Source organism: Solea senegalensis, linkage group LG12 (genome assembly GCF_019176455.1).
Source record: "Solea senegalensis isolate Sse05_10M linkage group LG12, IFAPA_SoseM_1, whole genome shotgun sequence".
In the NCBI taxonomy this organism is placed as follows: Eukaryota; Metazoa; Chordata; class Actinopteri; order Pleuronectiformes; family Soleidae; genus Solea; species Solea senegalensis.
In genome coordinates this window covers 7,834,895-7,860,937 of record NC_058032.1, presented here as the reverse complement: position 1 = coordinate 7,860,937, position 26,043 = coordinate 7,834,895, and the positions used below count along the sequence as shown (strand labels likewise).

The following is a 26,043-nucleotide window of genomic DNA, read 5'->3' as shown; positions in this document are numbered from 1 at the left end:
CCACTATCAGTGTGTGTGTGTGTGTGCGTGTGTGTGCGTGTGTGCGGCGGTGTGTATGGAGAACAGAACGAGGGAGTGGGGCAGAAAAGAGCTTTGTACGCTTATTAGCCTGAAATATCCACGCAGCAGCTGCACCAGTTCCGCGGCAACACCTGTCGCCATGGTGCTGAGTTGCCGACATGCCTCTGTGTCAGTGTCTGCAAGAGTGAAGGGTTTACACACAGACACGGGTTTGTCAGTCGTCTGAGAACACACACACACACACACACACACACACACACACACTCTCTTACTAAACAAAAAACAGAAATGAAGAACAAAAGACATTTGATTTATTGGACTCTTTGCTGCATTGCTGCACGTTTTACATTTATTTTTCTCTTTCTTTTCCCCTCCTGGCTCCATTCCCTTCTCCCCTCTCTGAAATGGGGAATTTTATGTTTCCATGACAACCCCAGCTTTGGATGAAATGAATTAAATGCTCTGTTGTTTGCTGGGGGTGTGGCAGCTGTATGTGTGTGAGTGCTGTATGTTGGCGTGGGGGGTGTTTAGTGGGGTTTAAGGCTTATGAAGAGAGATTGGGTTTATGGTTGAATGTTTTTTTCATGTCTGTGTGTGTGTGTGTGTGTGTGTCTGGAGTTAGACAGGGGTTAGATGATGCCCCCCTAAACCACACTGCACCAGATGGAAGCATTTGATCCCTTGAAACCACACACTGTTAACCAAACATATTGTTAAGCGAATAGAAAACAATACATGAAAGTAAGTTAGTAAAGTAACACAACAACAAAGAGTTAATCCCGTTTCTTAGTTGCCCTCACTGTCCCTCAGTCTGTCTCCTTCCCCTTCATTCTTGTCTCTCTCTCTCTCTCCTGTCTGATTTCCATCCTCCCAGCTGAGACAACAGGCGCAAGAACTCTTGGCAAAGAAGATGGAGCGAGAGACAGAGAAGTAAAAGGAAAAATGTTGCCTTTAAAAGGGAGCATTGTGTTCTTCTTCCACGTTGCTACAGCTCCATTGCTGTGATTTAGTCGACCCATGCAGCCAGCACATTACTGTGTCCCTTTAAATCAGGCTCGCGTTAGCCTTAGCAACGATCAGGCTCCAATGCTCCTGCCTCCCTCTTTGAGCCAAACACCACGGCTCTCCCTCCTGACACCGTCTGATGAGCACATTCCTCTTTAGTCGGCGAATATCGGCTTTTTAGATTTAAGAAAAACGAACATTATCATGTGTTTCACAAAGAGTGTGCACGGCTGTCGGGGTTTATTTTTGGAGCCGTGCACGTGAGTCTCCTTCTCTCTCTCTCTCTCTCTCTCTCTCTCTCTCTCTCTCGAGCTTGTTAAGTTTTTATTACAAACATCCATCCAAATGTGTCAGTCTGAAATCACATCGACTCACTCCTGCCTGTTTCTGGGTCTCGCAAACTTTATAAAAATAATCTGCTTAAAATGTGTCACTTGGATTTAGAACATGCCTATAGTTCACTCCAGGGTTGTGAAGAGTTATTCCTCGCTAATATCCAGATTAAGCCGGTGCTTATCCCTCAGTTTGCATGTCCACAGAGCAGAGCTCTGTCCTCCAACATGTGGTGACCTAACACACAGCAGAGGCAGCTGCAGGATGGGAGGAAGGAGAGAAGAGGGGGGAGGGGGGAGTAGGAAGAAGGAAGAAGAGAGGAAGTCAGTGAAGGAGGATGAGGGGGAGGGTAGTTTCCCTGAGAGGAGGGGGGGGAAAAAGGCGCGGAAACTCACTTCCTGCCCCGCCACAAGCAGCCGGTGACATCATGTCCTGCTATGTCCACACATGGATCAGAGGTGATCCTCCTCTGCCTGAAACAAGATCCTTGTTTCCTCTTGCGGGGAAATCCTGGCAGTGAGGAGAGGCAGCTCTGTTTTCAGTCAAATTATGATGCAGTGGATTATGAGGTTTCAGAAAATCTGTGACGTGAATGTTTGATTTTTGTTCACTGACTCATCCTGTGAGAGTGTCTCTAAATGTTTCAATGCACAGAAAGGTCTCTAATCTCTGTCTTTAATCTGAGCATACAGTCCGGTCTTACTTTTGTGTGCATGCCAAGCTATCTTGAGTTTGACTGCACGTGCACACACTGTAATTTGACTCCCAATTGCATAATCTGGGTGTGTTAGTCCCACTTTGAGATTCAATTTAGAACAACATCAGTCAGACTAACATGTTCACATGTATTTTAAAAGTCTGGTTTTAGTCAGACTGACACAAGAATTCTTTTTTCCTAATGTGACGTCAGTGTACTGAGTGTGCTGTCACACGCCTGGATGAGTGTACGTTTGACTCATTCAGGATGTGATGATGAGGCGACTCGGTGTCCAGGTTGTTTGACTCATGTTATTTCTGCACACTCTCAGTCTATTGTCAATTTCCAGTCTGCTACTGCTTCCTGTCATTGGTCAACCATACTATACATCTCTGGTTTGAGGTCTTTTGCCTGTGTGTGACTGTGTCACTCTATTATGTATCTCTCTCTCTTTCTTTCTCTCTGTGTATAATCAGCAGGAATGTGCTTAATTAAGGGAGATGGGGGGTGAGCAATAAAAGAACAATCTCCCCATTCTGTCGGGTCTCCCCTCAGGGGAGATGGGGACAGAGTGGACATCTGTGTGTGTCACAGGATGACAAACATCAGCTGACAAAGTAGCTCTAAAGCTATTTTAAAGTCTAGCAGTAGACAGTACTGTAAAGGCCCACGTGAATAATAATAATAATAATTATAAGAATTCACTTTCCGCTGATTGTGGATGCAAAATTTGCGTCCAGTAAATCTTCAGTGAATCAAACTGTAAGAAACCCGCCGTGTGTTTCATCACCTCTGACTCATCCACTTGTGTCTCTGTGAGGGACATTCATGTTTACTGCATATGTCTCTCTGTGTGTTGCCAGGTCTGACAAATGGCTGAATATGTTTGTCCTCCCACAGGTCAGCCGGCGCAGTCGGGCCTCCGAGTGGAGCCAACAATGTCCAATGCATAGACGTGTAATGAAGATGTGGATAAGGGACCGAGAGCATCCAGTGCTGGGGCTGACAGTTGCCGTAGCAACCACACAATACAGCTGGAGAAGAGCAGTGTAGGAGTCGGCCATTTTGGGCATGTGAGTGTTTGATCTGGGAATGCTGCTGCTGTGTGAACGAGTGGATTATCAAGTCAAAATGTTTTTATTTCAACTAAAATGAAGAATAGTGCACAAGTATTGTTTTAAGTAGATTTTTTATTTATTTTTTTAATATGAATTCAGTTCTTTTTAATTCAACGATGCTCTCAGATGTTCTTGTGTAATCTTCAGGCTGTAACTCTTGAATGGAAAACACACACTTGCATCATCTCCATCCTTCCCCGTCCGCTCGTCCATCCCCCAACATCTGCAGCAGTGAGTTTGCGGCATGCAGCTCCCTTTGTTTTGCTTTGTGATGTCTCCCGTTGGCTATTTATAGACGTGTATGTTATTGTGTAAGAGACCACGTAAAAGGCACAGGGTACACGAGAGGAAAAACAAGCTGGCGAGCAGAAGTGAGTCAGTTTAAGTGGAACAAGTTTTAGTTTTGATAATGTCAATCTTTTTTTGTGTTTGCGTAACAGCAGCTATCACACAGACTGAGGTTTTTTTTTTCAGCTGTAATAAATAGTTTTGAAGTTTATAACACTATAACATGGATTCATTTTATCAACAGAAGTAAATGTGCAATAAAATCCTCCCATTTATTATTCAACAAGGGAACAAATTAAAAAATTGAATCTACAAAAACAGCTACATATACCCCTTTGTTAACAAAGAAGAAACTCGTACATTGGCTTGAAACAAACGGCACAGACAAAATGTCTTAAATGATTTCAGAATCGTTTTATTTGAAATGTCAGTGTCCAAGAGAAAATAAAACAGCAATATAAATATTAGCATAAAAATAAGAGAATAACACAGGGATATAGCGTGGGGGCTAAGCATTTGATAAGAAAGATAATACAGCAGGATAGAGCAGTATTAATTCAGCAGTGGACGGACTTACACATATATAATATTTATAATCATTTGTTCATATGGACAGAAAGAGAATGAGAGGCATTCTTTCACAAATGCACAAGATAAAATCACCGCAAAAGAACAGTAAAGAGGTTACAGAAGGATAGAAACATTTCCATATTTTTTTTTTGTTTGTTTTCTTTTGTTTCTTTACAGGGTGATAAAAGATAGTAGAGAGAAAATGAACACAAAAATATGCGCAACACATATCACAAGTTAACTAGTCTACGTGTGTCACTTTGTTTACTTATCTAAAGTTATTTTTTTTTAATTCATTTATTTACACTGAAGAGAGTTAGTTGGCTTTCATGGTGCTTAGTTACTACATTGCAACACAAACTGTTGAAGAACATCTCAGATCTTTTATTCATGATTGTTGTTTTTTTTTTTATTTTTTCTTTTGAAACTGCGGTTTTCTTATTTTTTCTTGTAAAACAAAATGCAACACATTCCAGTAGTAAGCCACACCTTGTGGAGAGGGACTCTTATTTTGAAAATGTTGGACGCAGTCCCTACTATACAAACAACTGGCTCATGCCATTGACAGGACTTGCGTGTTTATGTACAGTGGGGAAGAGCCTCACAGGACCAGAGAGTAGAGGGGAGAGGTGGGGGGTAGAGAGGCTGAGGTTTCCCATTGCCTTCAGTGGAGGAGGATGTTTCTAACGGCTCTGGAGTGGTATATCCTCCCAACAGGGGACGGCGGTGCCTGGATGTGCCTGTTGACCTCTACCTGGGTCAGTGCATTAGAGAAAGTTTAGGGGGGTGGGTGGGTCAACAGAAGTTCATCTGTACATTCAGTGGACAGAGCCATGGTTGTACCTCACCCTCCTGACTGATGCTGTGGTGCCACCTCAGTCTCTGTACCTTCCACCCCAACCCCCTCTCCCCCCTCACACTCCCACCGACTGAGCCTGCAAGCTGCCTTTTCTCATGCAGTTGTATGTGGCCAGGGTCCTGACAGACAGATGGACAGCAATGAAAAGACTTAATTTCTCATACAAACAATTTATCTGCTATTGAATCATGATCCCCAAAACCAACCCAAAACAAAATGCTTGTTAATGTGTCACATCAATATGTTTCTTCAGCACTTCAGGATAGTGAAGGGGAAATACTCTGCTCAAGTGTCGAGACACTCCTAAGCACTTCAGTTTACCACATCTACAGAAGAAAGTGATACACTACTCCCTACATCATCTCATCTTCAGAATACAAACAGTGCATTTCTTTGTTTGGCTCTCAACGGGACATGAGCTAGGTATGAAGGAGGGGGATGCAAAGGGTGCGGGACATGTCTCCGTCCATCTGGAGGTGATGTACAAGACGCTGGTGTCTGCTGCTGCACTACCTGCATGGACAGCACGGGCCGTGACTCCATTAGACCATGTCATGTCACTCCACCCTCTGCCAGCCCTTCCTCTGGGTGCATGCTCAGGGATTAAAATCTTATTTGTTAAACTTATGATAACAGAAGGAATTTTCTTTTTGTGTCAAGTAAATGCTACATGTGCATTATGTTGACCTGCGATTGAAGGGAGGATAGTAGACTCCAGATGTCCTCCTCTTTGCTTTTGCAATGCATAGTTTTGTAACTCTAGACTAGTATATGTGGTTTGAACCTTAACGAGCATGCAGAAAAGTGTGTAATACCTGTCAAACAACAGCCTTATATCCACAGGAGTTACGCTTTAGGAGCCTGCAAGGCTGATTCTGTGTAGGAATCAAATGAATGGCAACTAGCGTACTTTACAGCGGACTTTCCACGTCAGGGAAAGAACAATGAATCCAACATGAAAAACATCGACATTTTATCTTGTAATACGTCACTGCGTGTGAGCCTTGTCATCCCAGCAAGGTTTGTTACTTACACTAAATCTCTTTGACCAATTTCATTTGACTTCGCCAGAAGTAAAAAAAAAAGAAGAAAAAAAAGAAAACGAAAATCACAATAACCCCCCATAACCTGCCAAAAATATCTACCAACACAGATCACATGAGCAATACTAGACGTTTAGCACAGCACGGGTTATCAACACCATCAACAGCCTTCAACACATTCAGATTCTTTAAGACTCTCCCTCAAAGAACCATCAACATGATCCATGCGGCCAAATGCGTGGCTAGCACGAGTGACCGCAGAGTCAGATACCTAATGGAGGGATATGGGGGGTTGAACTTCTCATCTGGTCAGGCCGGGTTCATCATTCCACCACCTCTCTCCTTCCAGATCTACTTTTTCTCCTTCTTGGTAGACTTCTTCTTGGAGGCAGGGGTCTGAGCGGCCTTGGGGGGCTCAGGCTGGGCTGAGGTCTGGGGCGGGGGCAGTGCCTGCTGGGCAGCCTGCTGGGCAGTGGCCTGCTGCTGCTGCTGGGGGTTGGAGGTGAGCGTGGCTGTGCTGCCGGGGATGTAGACGTTCTGGCGGTAATCGGGCACGTGCTGCAGTGTGAACTGGGGGCTGTAGCGGGTGCTAAGGCCCATAGTTCCAGGCCCCAGTGTAGCTGTAGCCTCACTCACTTCTGGGGGGAAGAGAGGTTGAGTGGGGGGAAGATGGGGTAAAGGAGGAGGAGGAGAGAGGGATGAAACTTGTTAGAAAATATGATGTGTTTTTGGTAAAATCACATTTAAATGCACAGTATGTCCTTTCAGCTGCTCTCAATCAAAAACAATAATGAGAGGGTTTGATGACATGGGAATATTTGTCTTGTTTGGTTGCCTTAAGCATTTGCACTCTTAGGGAAGAGCTTCTGAGGCAGAACATGCAGCAAACAGTAATAAGTAGTCATAATCCATAAGTGACAAATACACACAATACAACTGAAAGAACAAACAGGCAACACACTGGCTAACTGTTTCCATTTGCCCCCGAAAGTAAAAGCAGAAATGAATAAAGCGAAACTAGGGAAACTGAAATAAAAACAACTCTACCTTGAATAGAAATAGGGATTTGAAACACATTCTGACTGAGGTAAGTACACTACTCCACAAAATTGTATTAATTTTAATGCAGAAATGTTACATACTGTATCTTTAAATACTAATGCACTATATGCACAAGCGACTGTCGTGTGGCCTAAAATGAAAAAGACATTTACATTTCAGCGATGTGAGCACTGCTGCATCCCTCACAGTCAGCCTCTCACTAAATTCTCTTAGTAACTTCAACATCTCTGCATCTTTGGCTTGATGAGCTTACCATAAATGTACAGGCTGGCTTAGTGAAGACCTCAAAGTAACCATGCATACAGTCAATTAAAGACGTGAGCATTACATTTAAGCTTTAATTTAAACACGCTCTGGCATAAGCAGAATAAAGCATGAACACAAGTGTACTATAGGAGACAACACATAGTGTTTCATTAAGGAATGATTAAACTTAATAGTCCTGTGTTACTGGTTTTCTGTCACGAATTCCCTGAGTCTGTGTGTGAATGACGTAGCTCCTGCGCTCTTAATTCTCCCACAGCCTCTGCATTGCAGAGCCAGAGACACAAACGCCCCCTCCCCCACCCTATAGTTCCTCTCAGCCTATATGAACACACACACACACACATACATACTGTGGTATCTCCTCTGACTTTACACTCAATCCTCTCTCTGTTCTGATTCTCGTGCATAATCCTCATCAGCACAGTGACATTAAATATAGAGGTTAAATGACCTTCAACATTTTATCACATGCACAGTCTGTTTCCCATTTGTTCCTGATGGTTCTGTTTGTTCCGTCTAACTATTTAACTCTTATCTGTTCATTCCAACGGAACGTTTCCAGAAGACAACTGTCAAAATAACAGTGACTTTACTAATTGTCGCGTTTGCTTCTCCACCGTTTCATGTCGTGTTTGCCTGTCACTGTACTCAGTGCCTGTTTCCATGTGTATTTTTCCATGTGCTCGCTGAGGCCACAGTAATAGCCCAGAGATGAGTCACTGTGGTTTTATGTGAAAGTGTGTGTGTGTGTGTGTGCAGGGGCAGACTGCAGAGCAGGCTTAAACCTCCTGCTTATGTTAAAACACTCCACATGTGATCAGTGTGTTCCTGGAGAAACACAGAAGTCTCTGCCATGTTATTGAATGCAACACATCGACTGTGTACTGTTCGACTGGAGACGTGCGGGTGGCTACATTCACCTGCGTCATGGCACACAGCCTCTGTGGTCTGTATTTATATAGTGCATCTATGTGCAGCGTTCTTTTTTTCTGTCACACACTTTTCATAGCCATTCACACACTGCTGGGAATCAAACCCTTGACCTTCTGGTTGAAATATGACTTGCTGCACCACTGAACCCCCTAGTCTGACAGGACAAGGTGATGTGGTATAGGACTCACCGTTAGCAGCAGCCATCAGGGCCTGCAGCTGCTCAGCTTCAGTTGGGGGCTGAGGCCAGGGTCCAGTTCCCATGGCAACTTCAGGTCCTCCAGTTGCCCTGTGGCAAAAATGAGGGAAAAACAGATGTAAATAACTTGTGGTTTGACCTGAACAGTTTGTGTATCTGTGTGTGTTTGTGTGTCTACGTCATTTGTTTGACAGTTGGTGGTTCAGGACGTAAAGGCAAAGCAGCTGACAGTGAAGTACACAGCCTGAGGAGAACGCGGCGAGGATAACAAGAAGGATGTATAGCTCACAAAACAGGGTGTGTCGCAAACACACACACACACACACACTTTTAAGCACACTCTTGGTCAGGTGTGTGCGCACAGTAGTGAGCCTGTTCATTTACCCACACGCGATGTGCAGCATTCACTCTCTCTCTCTCTCTCTCTCTCTCTCCGATATCACCACAAGCTCTGTGCCGTGGAGTAAATGTGATTAAATATTTAATTATTGTCCCACCTTTGTAAGAAAATGTTATGTGCACAGTCACACACACGCGGCGCGCGGCGAGCGCTGAACATTTCCATCTGTGTAAACTTCACCTTCAAAGGCGTGTTTGCTTAAAGTCTGTCATTTGCATGTGCGTGCAACAAAGGAGAAGGAAGACCCACGATCTCGTATGCTCCATGACTTATTTCCATTCCCACACCAACACAAACTCCACACCTGACAACTCCATCACAGTGATTTCATTTAATCACAAAGAGCCAAAAAGTACACTACCTGTATTTTTACATGGTCACTTTAGTTGGCAATAAAACTGCACAGTTATCATAATAGTACCAGCACCAACAATGGAACAAACGTGAACTACTTTTTTTCTGTAATATCATCAGTTATTTGACTATTTTGGGCAAAAACAAACTCTCCAATGGCATTTTGTGCAGGATTATTTACATATGTAAAAGCTCTGGGTGACGTGCACAGCTCAGAGAACACTGTCTACACTTTAAAAAAAAATAAAGGCTGTAGTTGTAAAGGAGAACAACACTACAGATAAATGCGCACATTGTGGAGAGAAAAGCTTTCCGTTCTGTTTCAACCAATGTGAACCAACCTAACCTGGACAAATTGGTCTATGTGGGGGAATTAAGGGAAAGTAAAGGACACAATATAATGAAAAAGTGAAAAGGGAATTCTGGGCTCAACTTAAAAGCAGGTTGCCAAGTCTGGCTGCCAGAGCTCTGAAGTGGTTTTCACTTAAGTGCCAGAGAAAGACTAAGTGAGACAAACATGCCCATCCTGTGCCAGACAGCCAATGAGAAACAGGCTGGGTGAAAGCATGGCCCGTAAACCCTGGGCAGCCATTTTGTGCCTCTTCACCACAATTAAGATAAAAGATAAAATGCATCATTTGTGCCAAATTAGCATCACTGTGCTTATCATATCCTGTGGCTTTGTTATGAGTTTCCTGTGGTCTGAATTATCACTTCCTGTGGGTAAACTGTGCTCCAGAGGGATGACCTCGGTTGACTAGACATTGATATCAGTTTTCCTCTGTGCACTTTGAGGGGGGGGACGCGTGTTGTTGTTTGTCGGAGAAACTTTAAACTTGCAGATTTAATCAGTCACACGATGGGTGCTGACTACTTGTTGACCTCAATAGCTGAAAAGAACTTTAACAGAAATCAATCATCAGACTTCTGTGTCGTTGTCTGTTTGTTGCTCAGTTGATAAATCACATGAAAAAAAAAGCCACATGTGGTGATGTTAAGCTACAACCGTCAGACACACATCAAAGGCAGAGCTATATGGTAGAAGCCGCTTCCCCGCAAGGAGAAAAACAGGAGCTTTTCAGACTTGAACGACTAAATGTATAACACACATAACATGGCATAGCAAAATCTACAGAAAAAAACACTGCACGCAAAATCAAAAAGTGTCACAATCCTTTCTATGCCACAGCAGGCATTGTGGCCTATATGCACATTGATCAACACAACCCCCAACAAACCTTTAGGGAGACTAACAGAAGCTATGGGTTAGGTACATCTACACACAGCACAGCACGCAACTGCAGTGCACTACCTCAAGGGTTTGAGTCGCTGTCTGCCCTTTTCAGCTCATCAGCGCTTTGTTTCGGTGAATTCGTACAATTGAGCACTGATCAGCAAAAAAGGACAGAAAGGGACCGTACAATGTCCAAGACCAAATCAGTACCTTTTCCCACTCTTCGGCGTCCATCGTATGTGTGTACCGTATGGCATGTGGGGACTAAAAACACAACAAGTTATACAGTCTGAAAGAACCATATTGTTTTTTTGGGGGGAATGGTGTCATGGAAAATAAAGAGCTAACATGTTGTGCTCTACATCTCTGTGGAAAATATGTTGAGTCTGTAACATCCATTTAAAAATACCAGAGATGTCATTGCCTCAGTTGTCTTCTAAAGCTGCAGTGGCTCCAGCTTGTGTGTCTAACATTTTCCTGACTTGGTTCAGCAAGAATGTTTCAGGGGAAAAACTCTTTGGTGCAGGTTTTCAGTTGTATCCCCCAAGACGGCAACGGACGCACTCACTAAAACCCCTAACTGAAACAGAGACGCAGTTTATCTGTTGTCGTCTACAGGGTAAAATCACTGATGTCAGTGAAGCCTCTCTGAAAACAGAGAACGAAGGAAGAGCAAGAAGGATAAAAAAAAAAAACTAAAAAAAAACACACACCATCCCATCCCCCCACTGGCTCTGGTCACAGTCCCTCATCAGTAGTACTGAGTGATGGCGCACAGGCTCAGAGAGCGCAGAGAGGAGAGGAACAGGAGGGGGAGGGGGGATTGCAAGCCGCGGCAGCCATTTTACAGAGCAGGCTGGAAACAGGCAGACGTGCTCTTTCAGGGGGTGTAAAGACAGTACGTCTTGGAGCACAGTCACACTGTGAAAATGCAACAATAATTAATATCAATATGAGTTTGGATGTGAATTTCAACGGTTGGGGATCTCTGTGTAATATTGCACGACCTTGATTTAGTGTTATACAAATGAAACTGAGCAGAACTCATTTGTCATCAGTTCTTTAAAATCAGCAGCCTGCGGACAAGGAGCTCCTGTGACTACTGCAGCACTTATGACCTTCTCCCCCCTTTTTTTAATCATCATCCGTCTTTGCTCTCTGTCTTTTATGATAAACATGTGCGTCAAAACAACACATCTATGGTGTCGGTGTACTCACCCGCTAGGTCCAGGTCTCTGTCCCTGTGTGAAGCGCCAGTCGTTGTTGGGGGGCTTTTGCTGTGAAGACAAACACAAGACGCAACATGAAACACATGTTTCATTGGAACAATAGCCGGACAATTTTTATACGTGTTCCATTTGGTTCCAAAGTGGTTGTTGTTTTGTGGTGGAAACCTGTCGGTGTATGTGTGTGTGTGTGTCAGAGTGTGATGTGGATTTTTGTTCTGTGAGGCTCAATAAAGGGCTACAGATGGTGACGAATATTTGAGAACTCAGGCAGCCATGTTGTTCCAAGAGCTGCATGGGCTGTGGGGCATAAAATGCTGCAGAAGAGCAAACACAAACACACAAACACACAGACACACAAACTCAGCTTATGAAACAGAAGGGAAAAAAAGCAAGGTTTACCATATAGAGAACAAGACCACAGACACACATAAGGGTAAATATAAGGGAAAGGTCACTGGATGACCAAACACAAATAAATGAAAGCAGATCATAGGTGAAATAAATACACACGTTTAACTACAACAGAAGGTGTGTGGCTTTTTTTCAAATGCATTTATTTACCACTCGTCTCTAGACTCTCTGCTACGCTCTATAAATGTCTTCAAGGCCATTTCACTCTTCGTCCATCTCTACCTCACTGGCCATGTCACCATGTCTAGTCCATGTTTCTAGCTCTCTCCCTCTTTCTCTCTCTCTCAGGCTCTCTTGTAGTGCAGTGATGCGGTAAATAGACCCTTGGCTCGGCTCCAGATTCTGCCACCTAATCGACACAAAAACTCCCTGGAGTGAGAGGCCAGCAGGATGATGTGCTGCATTATTAAGAGTCGTTGCACCAGGAGGAATCATCACAAGACGTGATGGAACAGGAGAGAAAACAAAGAGGAAGACGGAGGAGAATTGCGGGGGACAATTGGTGACTATCACGACACATCTATTATGTCATATTATAACAATGTGGGTAAATGAGCAGCAAAAGCACCAATGAATGGTAAATAATTGAATTCATGAGGCAACAGAGGACTGAAAAAAGAACCCTTGTTCATTGAACTAACTACTAAGCACATTTGATGGTGGGAGTGTGAATGTAGAGAAAAAAGTAGCCATGTTCACTCAATAATACAATTATTATATGTAATATATGCAACATCATGACATGGACATAGTTAAATGCCTAACCTCCGTCATAGCAGAGTTTGGTGATGTTTAGAGTCTATAAATGGACTCAGAGATGAGTGTGTGTGTGTGTGTGTGTGTGTGTGTGGGCACGTAGGTCTGTGTGTGTTTCAGCAGAGAGAGAAAAAGATTGGCACTGATTGGAGGAAATCATCCACAGAAAGATCCAGCATTCCAGCTGCGTGACTCGACTTTCTACACGCAAACATTCACAGAAACAGGCTTATCTTTTCCATCAAGGTGAAATCCCACTGTGTGTGTGAAGCAAAGGACAACAGGCTCTGTATAAAGGGGCATACACCTAACTCAATTTAACAACTGTGTGTGTGATATGATGGAGATTGACTGCACATAAATATCACAGGCACACAGTAGTGTAGTGTCCATAAGAGTGGAATTCCTTCACGATCAAGTTATGGTTGAGGGATTTTCAGTCATATTCCTGGGCAGTTGTAATATATCTTAAAAATATGAGATGAAGGTTTTTCAAAATTCCAAGATGTGAGTGAGACATAAGTGATAACCACTCTGTGAACCTCAAGACTTTCACACTGGCCTCAAAGCTGTACACACTTTCTTTACATCACGACATCGAGGTGAACTGCAACCTGGCTCAGCGCCGTAGCTACTGCACCATAATAGAGTATGTGGCAGTTGGAACACTATGATCTTTAGAGATGTGGATGTGACCATTGGACTGATCATCTGGACTCATCCAGCACATGAATGTTAACTCTGCTTAAAACATCTGGTTTGCTCGTAACGTCTTTATCATGACACACAAATATTTATCCAGGTATAGAAATGGAAAGCTATGCAGTATCACCTGGTCCACCTGGTGCTTTCTTTTCCTTCTTTTTTTTGTTGTTGTTGAAAGATTCAGTTTCCTAACATGCACACAAATTGTTAAAATAACCATGGGTGGTGCACCTGGTGCTCTGCTCCTGAAAAAGGGAAGTCACTTTTGTTCTCTCTGATAATGTTAAGCACACATGTACACACCACACACCATATAACCTTCCACACATAGAGGCAGACACATTCAACACCCACTTCTTTACTGCCAGAGAGAGTCTTCTTTACGCAAATATTATCTTTAGTCAAGTGGAAATCAGGATATTTAACCTTGTGGCTTATTTCTATATTCCTCTTCAAACTCGTAACACATGTGTCCATCTTTAAAAAGCTGGACATATTTCTGTACACGTGTCCACTGTCACAAGACGCCAAATTTCAGTAGATCAAGGTTGCATCAGGATTACATGGCTTAAAAATACCCATGGCCAGTAGAATATTGTTTTAAATAATCACAGTTGCAGGCCAAATGGGAGCCATTATCTCAAACTTTTTCTGTGTTAGCACATGGTAACATCCAGCGTGCCAAAACAGCTCAATGCAAATGAATAGAGAATACAAAGAAGGGCACTAGGAAGGCAGGATATGGCCCAAGGGTCCTGCTAAAATTACACACGACTGACAGGATTCTTGTGCCTGATGCATTTAACACACAATCCCACATAAACACCCACAGTGATAGCTGCTGCTCTTAAGCCAGTACAGCCTCTGCCGTCTGTTGCTGTGGCACACATGCGTAAAGCCATTCTTCCTTTCCCTTTATCTATCCCTCTAACTCTTTTCCTCTGTTGTCCTCATTGCACACGTGTCACTAGATCAGGGAGACAGATGGTACTCTGCTGACCTCAGTACAGAGAGAATCTATGTTACACTAACTTGCGAGAAACAAGAGAATGAGATGATGTTGAAGGGTAAAGCGTCTGTCGTGTGTAGGATACACACTCAACATCCGAATTATGACTTTAAACCATTCGAACTCTACAGTAACATGACATGAAATGTTGATGAGAAAACCACTGAGTTCCCCTACAATGACTCATCCTGATGATGTCAGTCATTGTGTAGGAAGTGTGTGCTTCCTACAGATTAAACCGTGTGGTCATTATCATTAGGAGGGAGTCATATCCAACTTTAAAGATAATGGTAGTAAATAAATAAATGAAATAAAATTAGAACCAGGAACCCCCCACATGTGATGCGGAGTCCTGGAACCAATAACTAAAAGTTCAGAGGACAACAGGAAGTCTGGGGTCAGGCAACTGACCCCATGAATTCCTGTTTTTCAACCACTGCCTTATGCTTTAATTCTCCCCCCTGCCCCACTGACAATTTTCTTTCCTTGGCCCTTTTCCTCTTTCCATCTCCCCCCCCCAACCCATCTCTCTTCCTCTGTCATCCTGTTTGACTCGGCCTCCCAGCCATTTGACTGAATCAACACTGCAGGACGTGTTTTCATCTGTTGTCTCCTCCTCCCCATCTGCTCAGAGCACTGATGTCTCCCCCACTCTCCTTCCTTTCCTATATTTCTAGCTATCTTTTTTCAGCTTTCTTGCATGTTTCTTCTCTTTGAAGGCCAGCTCCTCCTCTACTAGTCCTCATTTACCTGCATCAGGTCAGATTAATTATTATTTTTCCGAATCTAGAGAGAAAATGAAACACTTCTGCTGTGTGACTGAGGCAGTCGAGATAAGTGTATTGTCTACAGGCATCAAAACAATGTCTGCAGATATCATGTTCAAAGATAGAAAAAAGGCGTATGATGCAATATATTTTTTAGGTACCCTAAATCCCTCAGGCTTTACATCCATGTGCATTTCCAAGAACGACATATCTATTGTGAAAAATCTATTGGTCTAATTGCACCTTGATATATTCAACCACTCCCATTCAAGGCCTCACCTCACAGGCTGAGTTCATAAGGTGCTTCCTGCTGAGTGTCATGTTGAGTGTGTTGTTGTGACTCATCATGGGTGTCTTCATAAATACAAAGTCACTTCGGCTGGATAAGGTAGAGTAGCAGGGCCTGTAAGTGCGTGTGTGTGGATCCTGGGGGCCCCCCACGACCTCCATATAGCGGATGGGTCCATCAGTGTTGAGCTGCAGGTGCAGGTCCTTGCTGGGCCTCTGATGGTAGCGGCTGGACCTGTGGCGTCCATAGCAGCAGCAGTCAGAGTCTCCCAGTCCTGGGCCGCGGTGCCTCAGGCAGCGTACCATAACTACAACAAAGGTAATAAAGGAAACAGCCGATACACAGGCTAAAGAGATGATAAGGTACAGAGTGATGTCCGACATCCCTGTACGTTGGTTAAAAGGTGTGTGGCGGGGTCTTGCTGGAACATCGTTGACTGCGCCCTTATCATCCACAGTTACTGTAATATTCACAGAACAGGATTTGAGGGGGTCACCATTGTCCTCAATGATGACCACAATGTCATAAACTGAGCCCTCTTCTTCCTCAGCCCACTTGCGGGCTAAGCGGAGCTCCCCATTACGTGCCCCAATACGAAACATTCTAGCATTTGGTCCTGGGGCAATGGAGTAAAGCAGCCACGCATTGTGCCCACTGTCTGCATCCACTGCTACAAGTTTATTTATGAGGTGTCCTGTGGCTGCAGATGAGGGCAAAGTGAGCTGTATTCCTTTGTCTTTTGGGTAGGAGGGGTGAACAACCACTGGTGCATTGTCGTTCACATCCACCACAAACACATGCACAGTGACATTGGCTGTCCTTGGGGGCACCCCAGCATCCCGGGCCTGCACCTCAATCCGGAACACGTTAAGCTGTTCATGGTCCAGAGAGCGCATGCTGTAGATGTGTCCACTCTCTGGGTTGATGTACACATAAGATGATATGGGAGAGCCTTGGACCATGCTGGGGAGGATGGTGTAGGAGATGCGAGCATTGTCACCGAGGTCTGGGTCAGTGGCTGTGACGGCGGCGATGGGGGCGCTGGGAGCGTTGTTTTCAGGGATGTCCACAGAGTATGAAGTCTGAGAGAAGGTGGGAGCATTGTCATTTACATCAGAGAGCTTCACCACAAAGGTGGTTTGTGATGAGAGGCGTGGTGAACCAGCATCAGTGGCCCTGATGACCACCGTGTACTCTGGGACAGTCTCGCGGTCCAGGTTACCCGCAGTGATGAGGCTGTAATGCATGCCAAACGCTGAAATAAGTTTGAATGGCAAACCTGGTTGGACAGTTAATTTAACCTCGCCATTCACACCAGAGTCCAGGTCTCGTGCACTTATAAGTGCAATCACTGTGTCTGGTGCAGAGTCCTCTCTAATAGGGCTGGTCAGTGACGTCAGTGTCACCTCTGGTGCGTTGTCATTCACGTCGATGATGTCCACTATGACGTTGCAGGAGCCCTCCATAGCAGGAGAGCCACCATCTCTGGCCTGCACTGTGATGTGATATGCAGTAGCTTTCTCATAATCCACATCACCTTTCACACGGATCTCCCCACTTTTAGAATCCACACTGAAAAGTCTGAGAACACGGTCCGGTGTATATTTACTAAAGAGGAAAGATATTTCTCCATTGCTACCCGAATCAACATCAGTCGCGTTCAGTTTAGTTACTAAAGTGCCATGTGCGACATTTTCTAATAAACTAACTTTGTTTACTGGTTCTTCAAAGACGGGCGCATTGTCATTTACGTCCAGAATTTTAATGAGCAGAAGTGTTGAGCCAGATTTCTCTGGTTTACCCCCATCTACAGCAGTGAGCAACAGGCGAAACATGGCCTGCGTCTCCCTGTCCAAAGCTTTATCCACCACAAGCTCTGGAAACTTGGTGCCGTCGCTTTTACTTTCCACATTCAAAGTAAAAAAGTCATTTGCTGCGAGGTGGTACGTGCGTAAGGAGTTGGTGCCCACGTCTGGGTCGTGCGCGCTCTCCAAACGGAACCTTGTGCCGGGCGCAGCAGCCTCTGATATCTCCAGAGAAATGTTGCTTGTTGAAAACTGCGGTGCGTTGTCATTCACGTCCAGAATGTCCACCACCACGCGATGGATTCTCAAAGGATTCTCCAGAAGTATTTCAAGGTGTAGTGAACACGTTGAGCTCAGTTCGCACATTGTCTCTCTATCGATGCTTTGTTTTATAACTAAATCGCCTGTCGCCTGCTTTACCTCAAAGTACTGAGTTGTGGATTCGGAGACAACCCGCAACCTCCTCTCATCGATCCGCTGAGTCGTAAGACCCAAATCTTTAGCGATATTTCCAACGACAGATCCCGGACTTAGTTCTTCCGATACGGAATAACTGAGCTGCGCGGACGCGCTGGAGAGCCAGGCGAGATAAAAGCACACCCTCCACAGCCTCCCTCCTCTGGAGCGCTTTCTCTGCCCGGAGTCCATTGTGCTGCGCTCCGAGGATCGGGGAATGGGAAAGTTTCTAACTCTTTCTCTCACCGTAACGTGTCCATAGTCGTTTCAAAACGAGGCTGCCCGACTCGACGGAAAACATTTCCGTTTTAAAAACAGGTCGATTGGAAGTTTTGATGTGATCATGACGGCGAACTTAAAAAAGAAAACGGGATAAAAGTCAAAGTATTTCCCCTCTCCACGAGAACTCTCCGCTGCTCTGTCTCCTCCGCCTCACTCCCCTCATGGGCGGGGAGAGGACAGGGAGGCCTCCGCTCTCATTGGAAGACTGAGCTGGACCAGCGCTGTCACACTGCTCACACACTCTGTTGCTACAGCCACACACACACTCACAGGATTCACTGAAAACTTTCCAGGACTGCGTTTTCACTGGATATCGGCTTTTATTTAAAGTTTAAATGTTTGAAAAAAGAATTGACGTGCCTGTGCACATCAAATGTCCATTATGTAAGAAAAAGAGAGGTAAAAGTGAACTTCTTGTGATACATGCTCTCAGTGAGAACTCCTCCTGTCAAAGGGATGAATCATACAGCTGTCTTTACAGCGATACCACTGGTATCCGCAGGGGGGCATAGTTTCTAAAGTGTTTTTCCATGGTTTTAACAAAGACCAAGTCCACATCAGAGTAAAGTTACCATCGAGTTTCCAAGTGAGCTCGTTCTACAACATATATGTGAGATATGAAACCTCTACGCAGCTTGAAGTTGGATTATTGCTGCAGAAATGAAATAAAAGTATTAAAAGCTTTGCAAATTGCAATGAGAGGAAGAAGTTGGATAGAACAAGATACTTGAACTATGACATACAAATCGAAGATTTCATTAAAAACATATATTTTGAGAAATTCAATGCATTGATAATATGTATTTGCTGAAATATTAATTATTAATTAATTAAAATGCCACTTCATTGACATTATTAAAAGTTTATTTAAATCTATTCACTTTTATAATATATAGGCATAATGATGATTAGAAAAAAGACACTAAATTCAGCGGTCACAACAACTATGAGGCTGACAAACCAAAACTTTGGTTCTAATTTAGACCACTTTGTTATCGGTACAGCGGACCACTGGACTACACTGCAGACAAAACGTGCCAATAGATGTAAAACAAATATGTATGACATTTAGAAACAAAAACAAAAATTGTGTTCAAGCTATATTTTCATGTATACAGTTTCACCCACAATATGTCTGCTCACCTGCTGGCTCTCAAAGGTCCAGGTGCTGTCAGGTAAAGATGCATCCAGGACACTGATCACCTCCTTAAAGTCAGTGGTGCTGCTGGGCTTAATCAAAGTGAAATCACTGTACTCTGACATTGGAGACATACAGGACCTGAAGGAGTGACTCTGAGACAACATGTCTCCTCCCAGCACCTCCACGTACTTTATGGGTCCATCAGAGTTGAGCTGAATCTGCAGGTTTCTGTTGGGGTTCTTGTAATCATCACAGTCGCTCCGTCTCATGCAGCAACTACCGCTGCTTCTGCTGTTCCTGATGCATTTAACCGCTAAGATGAGAAAAGTCAACAGAGACAGCACGGACACCGAGGCCAGAGAGAGAATCAGATAAAGGGCGATTCTCCCGTTTTTCTTGCTGGGCTCTGCTACCTTCTGTCGCAGGTCTAAGATGGGCTCATGGAGACCGTCCTCCAGCAGGATGGACACCGTGACGGTGGAGGACTGGGCCGGTTCCCCGTCGTCTCTGATCTCTATAAGCAGCCTCTGAGAGGAGTCGTCCTGATCGGACACAGCACGTTTAGTCCTCACCTCCCCTGTGTACAGGTTGACAGTGAACAGAGACGCGTCTGTAGCCTCCGTCAGTTTGTAGGAGATCCAGGCGTTATGGCCCGAGTCAGCGTCCACAGCTGTCACCTTGGTAACCAGGTGACCCGCTTTAGCGGGACGGGGCATCCTCTGATGAGAGAGGGAGCCCATGGCAGCGGAGGAGGGGTAAATAACAGCGGGTGCGTTGTCGTTCTGGTCCAGGATAAAAACATGGACAGTAGCGTTGCTGCTGAGAGACGGAGAGCCCTGATCCTTTGCCTGAACCTGAATCTGAAACACCTTGAGTTTCTCATAGTCAAACGAGTGCATGCTGTAGATGCTTCCGTTATCTGAGTTAATGTAAACATACGATGACACAGAAACGTCCTGCACTTTAGAGTCCAGTATAGAGTAAGAGATTTTAGCATTTTCTCCAAAATCCAGGTCAGAGACTGATACTGAGTACAGTATAGATCCTGGAACTCCATTCTCTTTTAAATATACATTATAGGAGGACTGAGTGAATACAGGAGGGTTGTCATTCACATCAGTGATAATGACAGGTATGATTTTCTTACTGGACAGAGGAGGAGAACCTGAATCAGTGGCTGTGATCTCAATATCATAGTGTGAGCAGTTTTCTCTGTTTAAAACACCACTAGTAACCAGTGCGTAATTATTAGAAAAAGTAGGTTTCAGAGCAAAAGGTGAGCCCTTGGTGATTTGTAGGGCGATTTTGCCGTTATCAGCAGAGTCAAGATCACGCGCACTAATCAGAGCAACTACTGTGCCATTTGCTGCGTCTTCACGCACTGGCTTTGGCTGAGACGTGAGGACAATTTCAGGAGCGTTATCGTTGAAGTCAGTAACATCAATCTGCACGCGACAGTGGCCTTCCATTTCAGGACTGCCTTTATCTTTTGCAGTAACATCGATGTCATATGACTTAACTGTTTCATAGTCTAGCTCCCCCTTCAGGCTGATTTCACCTGTTAACGAATTAATATCAAAGATTGACAACACAACTTCTGGTGTCCGGGAACCGAATGAAAATTCAATTTCACCATTTGAACCTTCGTCTGCATCTGTTGCTTTAGGCCTTAAAACAACTGCTCCTTTCATACTTCTTTCATCCAGGGTTACTTTATAAATGTTTTTTTCAAACACTGGGAAATTATCATTTATATCCAGCACGGTAATGGTTATCTGTGATGTTCCAGATCTGACTGGATTCCCTCCGTCTAAAGCGGTCAGTAATATGTTGTGAACAGCTTTCTTCTCTCGATCTAGAGACTTTTCTAAAACAAGCTCAGGGACGGTCTTACCACCGTCCATCTCTTTGATTTTAAGGGAGAAACATTCATTTTTACTAAGCGTATATGATTTAAGGGAATTGCTTCCAACGTCGGTGTCCGTTGCTCTTTCCAAATGAAAGCGAGTGCCAACTGCGGCTGATTCGGCTATTTTTAATGATAATTCATTTGAAAGGAAACTCGGGGAATTATCATTAATATCTTTGATTTCTACCTCAATGCGATGCAACTGTAGCGGGTCCTCAACAACCACTTGCAGAGGTAGAACACAGCTGACGCTTTGTCCACATAAAGCCTCTCTGTCTATCCTGTCATTCACCACCAGCTCGCCCTTCCCCGCATCCACAGTGAAATACTGCTTACCAGCCTCAGACGCGACCTGCAGTTTACGGTCAACAATCTCTGACAGCCCCAGACCAAGATCTTTGACTAAATTTCCTACAACCGAGCCCCGTTTTAGTTCCTCCGGGATGCTGTAACGAGTCTGTGCGTGTATTGTACTCCACAGGAGGAAGAAATGATGCCACCAAAGCGCCTGCCATCTCCAGTCTCTGTATCCCATTGTCTTTGTCATCCTGATTCAGTAAAATACACAATTTTCAATCCATCGGAACAAAGACCATGAAGTCAAAATCCAACTTCCACGAGTGTGACATAATCCATTTAGAAGATGCCTCCTCGTGGCAGAAAATACAATTAAGACTTCATCTTATACTTCGAACGTGCGAAACATGTACGTGTTCTCTCCCCTTTCCGAGCATTCTGTTTTTTGGTGCTGAAGCTGCGTGGAGGAGGGAGTAGATCTCTTTGTACAGTTCTGAATTTTATTGGTGCACAGCATCCATCGCTCTCATCCAATGAGAGGAGAGCTGAGCACCACCATTATTAAAGACACACTCACCATTTGCACTGCCATGAGGGTGAAACACTACGAGGAAAATCCGTAAAACAGAACACTACATTAAATAATGTGAAATAAATAAATAAATGCAATGAATCAGTGTTTGTGTAGCAATACAATCTGCAGTTATAGTATTCAAAGATAATTAGAGTTTTTTGTTGTTTGTTTCATTCCCAAAGTATAATAACAATCAGCCTCAGTTTGTGAATTAAATTTAAAAAAAAGTCCAGACACGAAGGTTAAAAAAGCTGAGTTGGATGTTAAAAGTTAACTTCACAGGTTTAAGTGTTGAGAAAACCTTGGCAACAACAATGTATTGGCATTCCCTCCAACGAATAGGTCAAAGTCGCTGTCCATCACTGTGGTGCTGAAATGCTTAGATGGACAAGCTATACTGAATATCCAAGGAAGGGATTATGATAAGAGCAAGTGTGCTATCAACTCTGTTAAGTTACACATTGTTGTTGTTTTAATAATATGATTTTAGTTAAAATGTTGGCTTTTTCATTTAGATGACAAACCGTTGATTAATTGTACGGAGGAGATTTAATTTTATTTACTTGTTATTGTGATGTCACACCAAAGCTCTAAAGCTGACACTTTTGAGGACTTTTTGAGGAGTTTTTAATCAATGTCGTTAGACGAAAACAAAACAAAAACAATTTGTGCATGATATTTTCTATCACACTTTGCTCACCTGCTGGCTCTCAAAGGTCCAGGTGCTGTCAGGTAAAGACGCATCCAGGACACTGATCACCTCCTTAAAGTCAGTGGTGCTGCTGGGCTTAATCAAAGTGAAATCACTGTACTCTGACATTGGAGACATACAGGACCTGAAGGAGTGACTCTGAGACAACATGTCTCCTCCCAGCACCTCCACGTACTTTATGGGTCCATCAGAGTTGAGCTGAATCTGCAGGTTTCTGTTGGGGTTCTTGTAATCATCACAGTCGCTCCGTCTCATGCAGCAACTACCGCTGCTTCTGCTGTTCCTGATGCATTTAACCGCTAAGATGAGAAAAGTCAACAGAGACAGCACGGACACCGAAGCCAGAGAGAGAATCAGATAAAGGGCGATTCTCCCGTTTTTCTTGCTGGGCTCTGCTACCTTCTGTCGCAGGTCTAAGATGGGCTCATGGAGACCGTCCTCCAGCAGGATGGACACCGTGACGGTGGAGGACTGTGCCGGTTCCCCGTCGTCTCTGATCTCTATAAGCAGCCTCTGAGAGGAGTCGTCCTGCTCGGACACAGCGCGTTTAGTCCTCACCTCCCCTGTGTACAGGTTGACAGTGAACAGAGACGCGTCTGTGGCCTCCGTCAGTTTGTAGGAGATCCAGGCGTTATGGCCCGAGTCAGCGTCCACAGCTGTCACCTTGGTAACCAGGTGACCTGCTTTAGCGGGACGGGGCATCCTCTGATGAGAGAGGGAGCCCATGGCAGCGGAGGAGGGGTAAATAACAGCGGGTGCGTTGTCGTTCTGATCCAGGATAAAAACATGGACAGTAGCGTTGCTGCTGAGAGACGGAGAGCCCTGATCCTTTGCCTGAACCTGAATCTGAAACACCTTGAGTTTCTCATAGTCAAACGAGTGCATGCTGTAGATGCTTCCGTTATCTGAGTTAATGTAAACATACGATGAGACAGAAACGTCCTGCACTTTAGAGTCCAGTATAGAGTAAGAGATTTTAGCATTTTCTCCAAAATCCAGGTCAGAGGCTGATACTGAGTATAGTATAGATCCCGGAGCTCCATTCTCTTTTAAATATACATTATAGGAGGACTGAGTGAATACAGGAGGGTTGTCATTCACATCAGTTATTGTGACATTTATTGTTTTCTTACTGGACAGAGGAGGAGAACCTGAATCAGTGGCTGTGATCTCAATGTTATACTGAGAGAAACGCTCTCGGTCTAGAACAGCCTTTGTCACCAGCGCATAGTTATTAGAAAACGACGGCTTCAGAGTCAAGGGACAATCTTTGGGAAGCTGTAATGTCACTTTACCATTATCCCCGGAGTCAAGGTCCCGAGCAGTGAGCAGAGCCACTACGGTGCCACTGGGTGCGTCCTCGGGAACATGACTGGGTTTTGAAGTTAGAACAATTTCTGGAGCATTATCATTCACGTCTATCACCTCCACCTGAACACGACAATGGCCTTCCATTTCAGGAACGCCTTTATCTTTTGCAGTAATGTCTATTGCGTGCATTGCAGCGTTTTCATAATCTAACTCTCCTACAAGGAAAATCTCTCCAGTTTCCGAATTAATCTTAAAAAGAGATAACAACGTGTCGGCTGTGTGCTCAGCAAAAGAATATTCAATCTCACCGTTAATACCCTCATCTGCGTCTGTTGCTTCTACATTTGCGAGCATGAAGCCAGTTTGACTATTTTCAGGTAGACTTATTTTATATAACGTCTTTTTAAAAACAGGGACATTGTCATTGTTGTCTAAGACAGTCACAATAATGTTGGATGTTCCAGTTTTGACAGGATTCCCCCCATCGAACGCTGTCAGCAGTAAATGATGGGCATTTTGTTTTTCTCTGTCTAATGGCTTCTCTAACACAAGCTCTGGTACTTTTATTCCATTAGCAAGGTCTTTAATTTTCAAACTGAAACATTCATCTTTGCTAAGACTGTATGATTTTAGTGAATTTATACCGACGTCGAGGTCTTGTGCGGTCTCCAAAGGGTATCGCGCACCCACCGCTGTCAGCTCCGCAATTTTCAAATTTCTTTCTTGGCTGAGAAAACTCGGAGAATTGTCATTAACATCTCGTATTTCCACTTCTATTCGATAAAGATGTAAGGGGTTCTCTATCACTACTTGCAGAGGCAACACACAGCTGGTGCTTTGTCCACATAAAGCCTCTCTGTCTATTCGGTCATTCACCACCAGCTCGCCCTTCCCCGCATCCACAGTGAAATACTGCTTATCAGCCTCAGAGGCGACGCGCAGTTTACGGTCAAAAATCTCAGAAAGTCCTAAACCAAGATCTTTGGCCAGGTTTCCTACCACTGAGCCCTGCTTGAGCTCTTCTGGGATGCTGTAACGAGTCTGTGCGTGAATTATACTCCACAAGAGGAAGAAAAGATGCCACCAAAGCGCCTGCCATCTCCAGTCTCTGTATCTTGTTCTCTTTGTCATCCTAGATCCGTTAGAATACTATATGTCCCATCGAGTTGTTGTTCCCACAACGAGCTCACCATTAAATCCACCACCAGAGAGGATGCTTCATGATATAAAAATCCTTGAATAATTGGTTATAATAAAAGGTGTAAATTCCAGATTCCTTCGTACAAACACATCGCCGCTCCAGTTCTGACACTGTGGTTTCCACTGTGAGGAGAGTGAAAGGGGGATGGAATAGATCTCTTTGTACAGTGCAGTATGCTATTGGCTCAGAGCAGTCATCTTTGCTATCCAATCACAGAAGGCGAGGTCTGTCTGCACAGCTATTGTAACCACCCTCTCCCTCCCACAACATCCCTCATAGGAGAAATAGTGGGATTTATTTTGACAAAAAATATAATCACAGGAAAAATGAGGAAAGCAAACACAACAGCACCTTAAACAAACATAATCAAGCTGAATTTTTAAAATGATGGTAAACTAAAACTGTTCGAAATACTCAGTTGCTACCTAATGTATGATAACAACATGTTTTTTATGGGGGACACAAAAGCATGGTATATGTGGAAATGTCTGCATATGTGATATTTAAAAATGTACAAGCCCTTCTTGAGAAAAGGTTTTCACTTTATAGATAGTTCAAACTGCTACGTCAATTAATTTAACCAATTGAACTAAATTATCTGATTACAGTGAGACAATAGTGTTTAAATGCCTGATTTCAAGTCTGGAATAAGGTTATTGAACACATTAAAGTAAATGATACTGACAAAGGATGCAAAAGAAGAAAAAAACATAAAACGATTTTTATTCGATTTACTTGCAGGTATTTAGTCTCCCTGCTAAAGCTACTGCAAAATATAGATATACGTTCTTAGATTGTTAAAAAGCAAA

General features: G+C 43.9%; 1 protein-coding gene across 6 annotated transcripts; it reads right to left on the bottom strand.

Moving 5' to 3' along the window:
- Nucleotides 1-4,398: 4,398 nt before the first annotated feature.
- On the bottom strand, nt 4,399-25,357 carry LOC122778588 (protocadherin gamma-C5-like). 6 transcript variants are annotated; one of them, XM_044040629.1, is made up of 5 exons: nt 22,711-25,231; nt 11,599-11,657; nt 10,591-10,644; nt 8,385-8,482; nt 4,399-6,569 (listed from the first exon to the last, which is right to left on the bottom strand). In XM_044040629.1, exons 1-5 carry the CDS (start codon nt 25,162-25,164, stop codon nt 6,286-6,288), a joined length of 2,949 nt encoding a protein of 982 aa, XP_043896564.1. In that variant the 5' UTR covers nt 25,165-25,231; the 3' UTR covers nt 4,399-6,285. The 6 variants fall into 6 exon arrangements, with proteins under 6 accessions (XP_043896564.1, XP_043896563.1, XP_043896562.1 ...); XM_044040628.1 differs by lacking the exon at nt 22,711-25,231 and adding an exon at nt 19,233-22,653; XM_044040627.1 differs by lacking the exon at nt 22,711-25,231 and adding an exon at nt 15,537-18,770.
- Between the last annotated feature and the right edge of the window lie 686 nt (nt 25,358-26,043).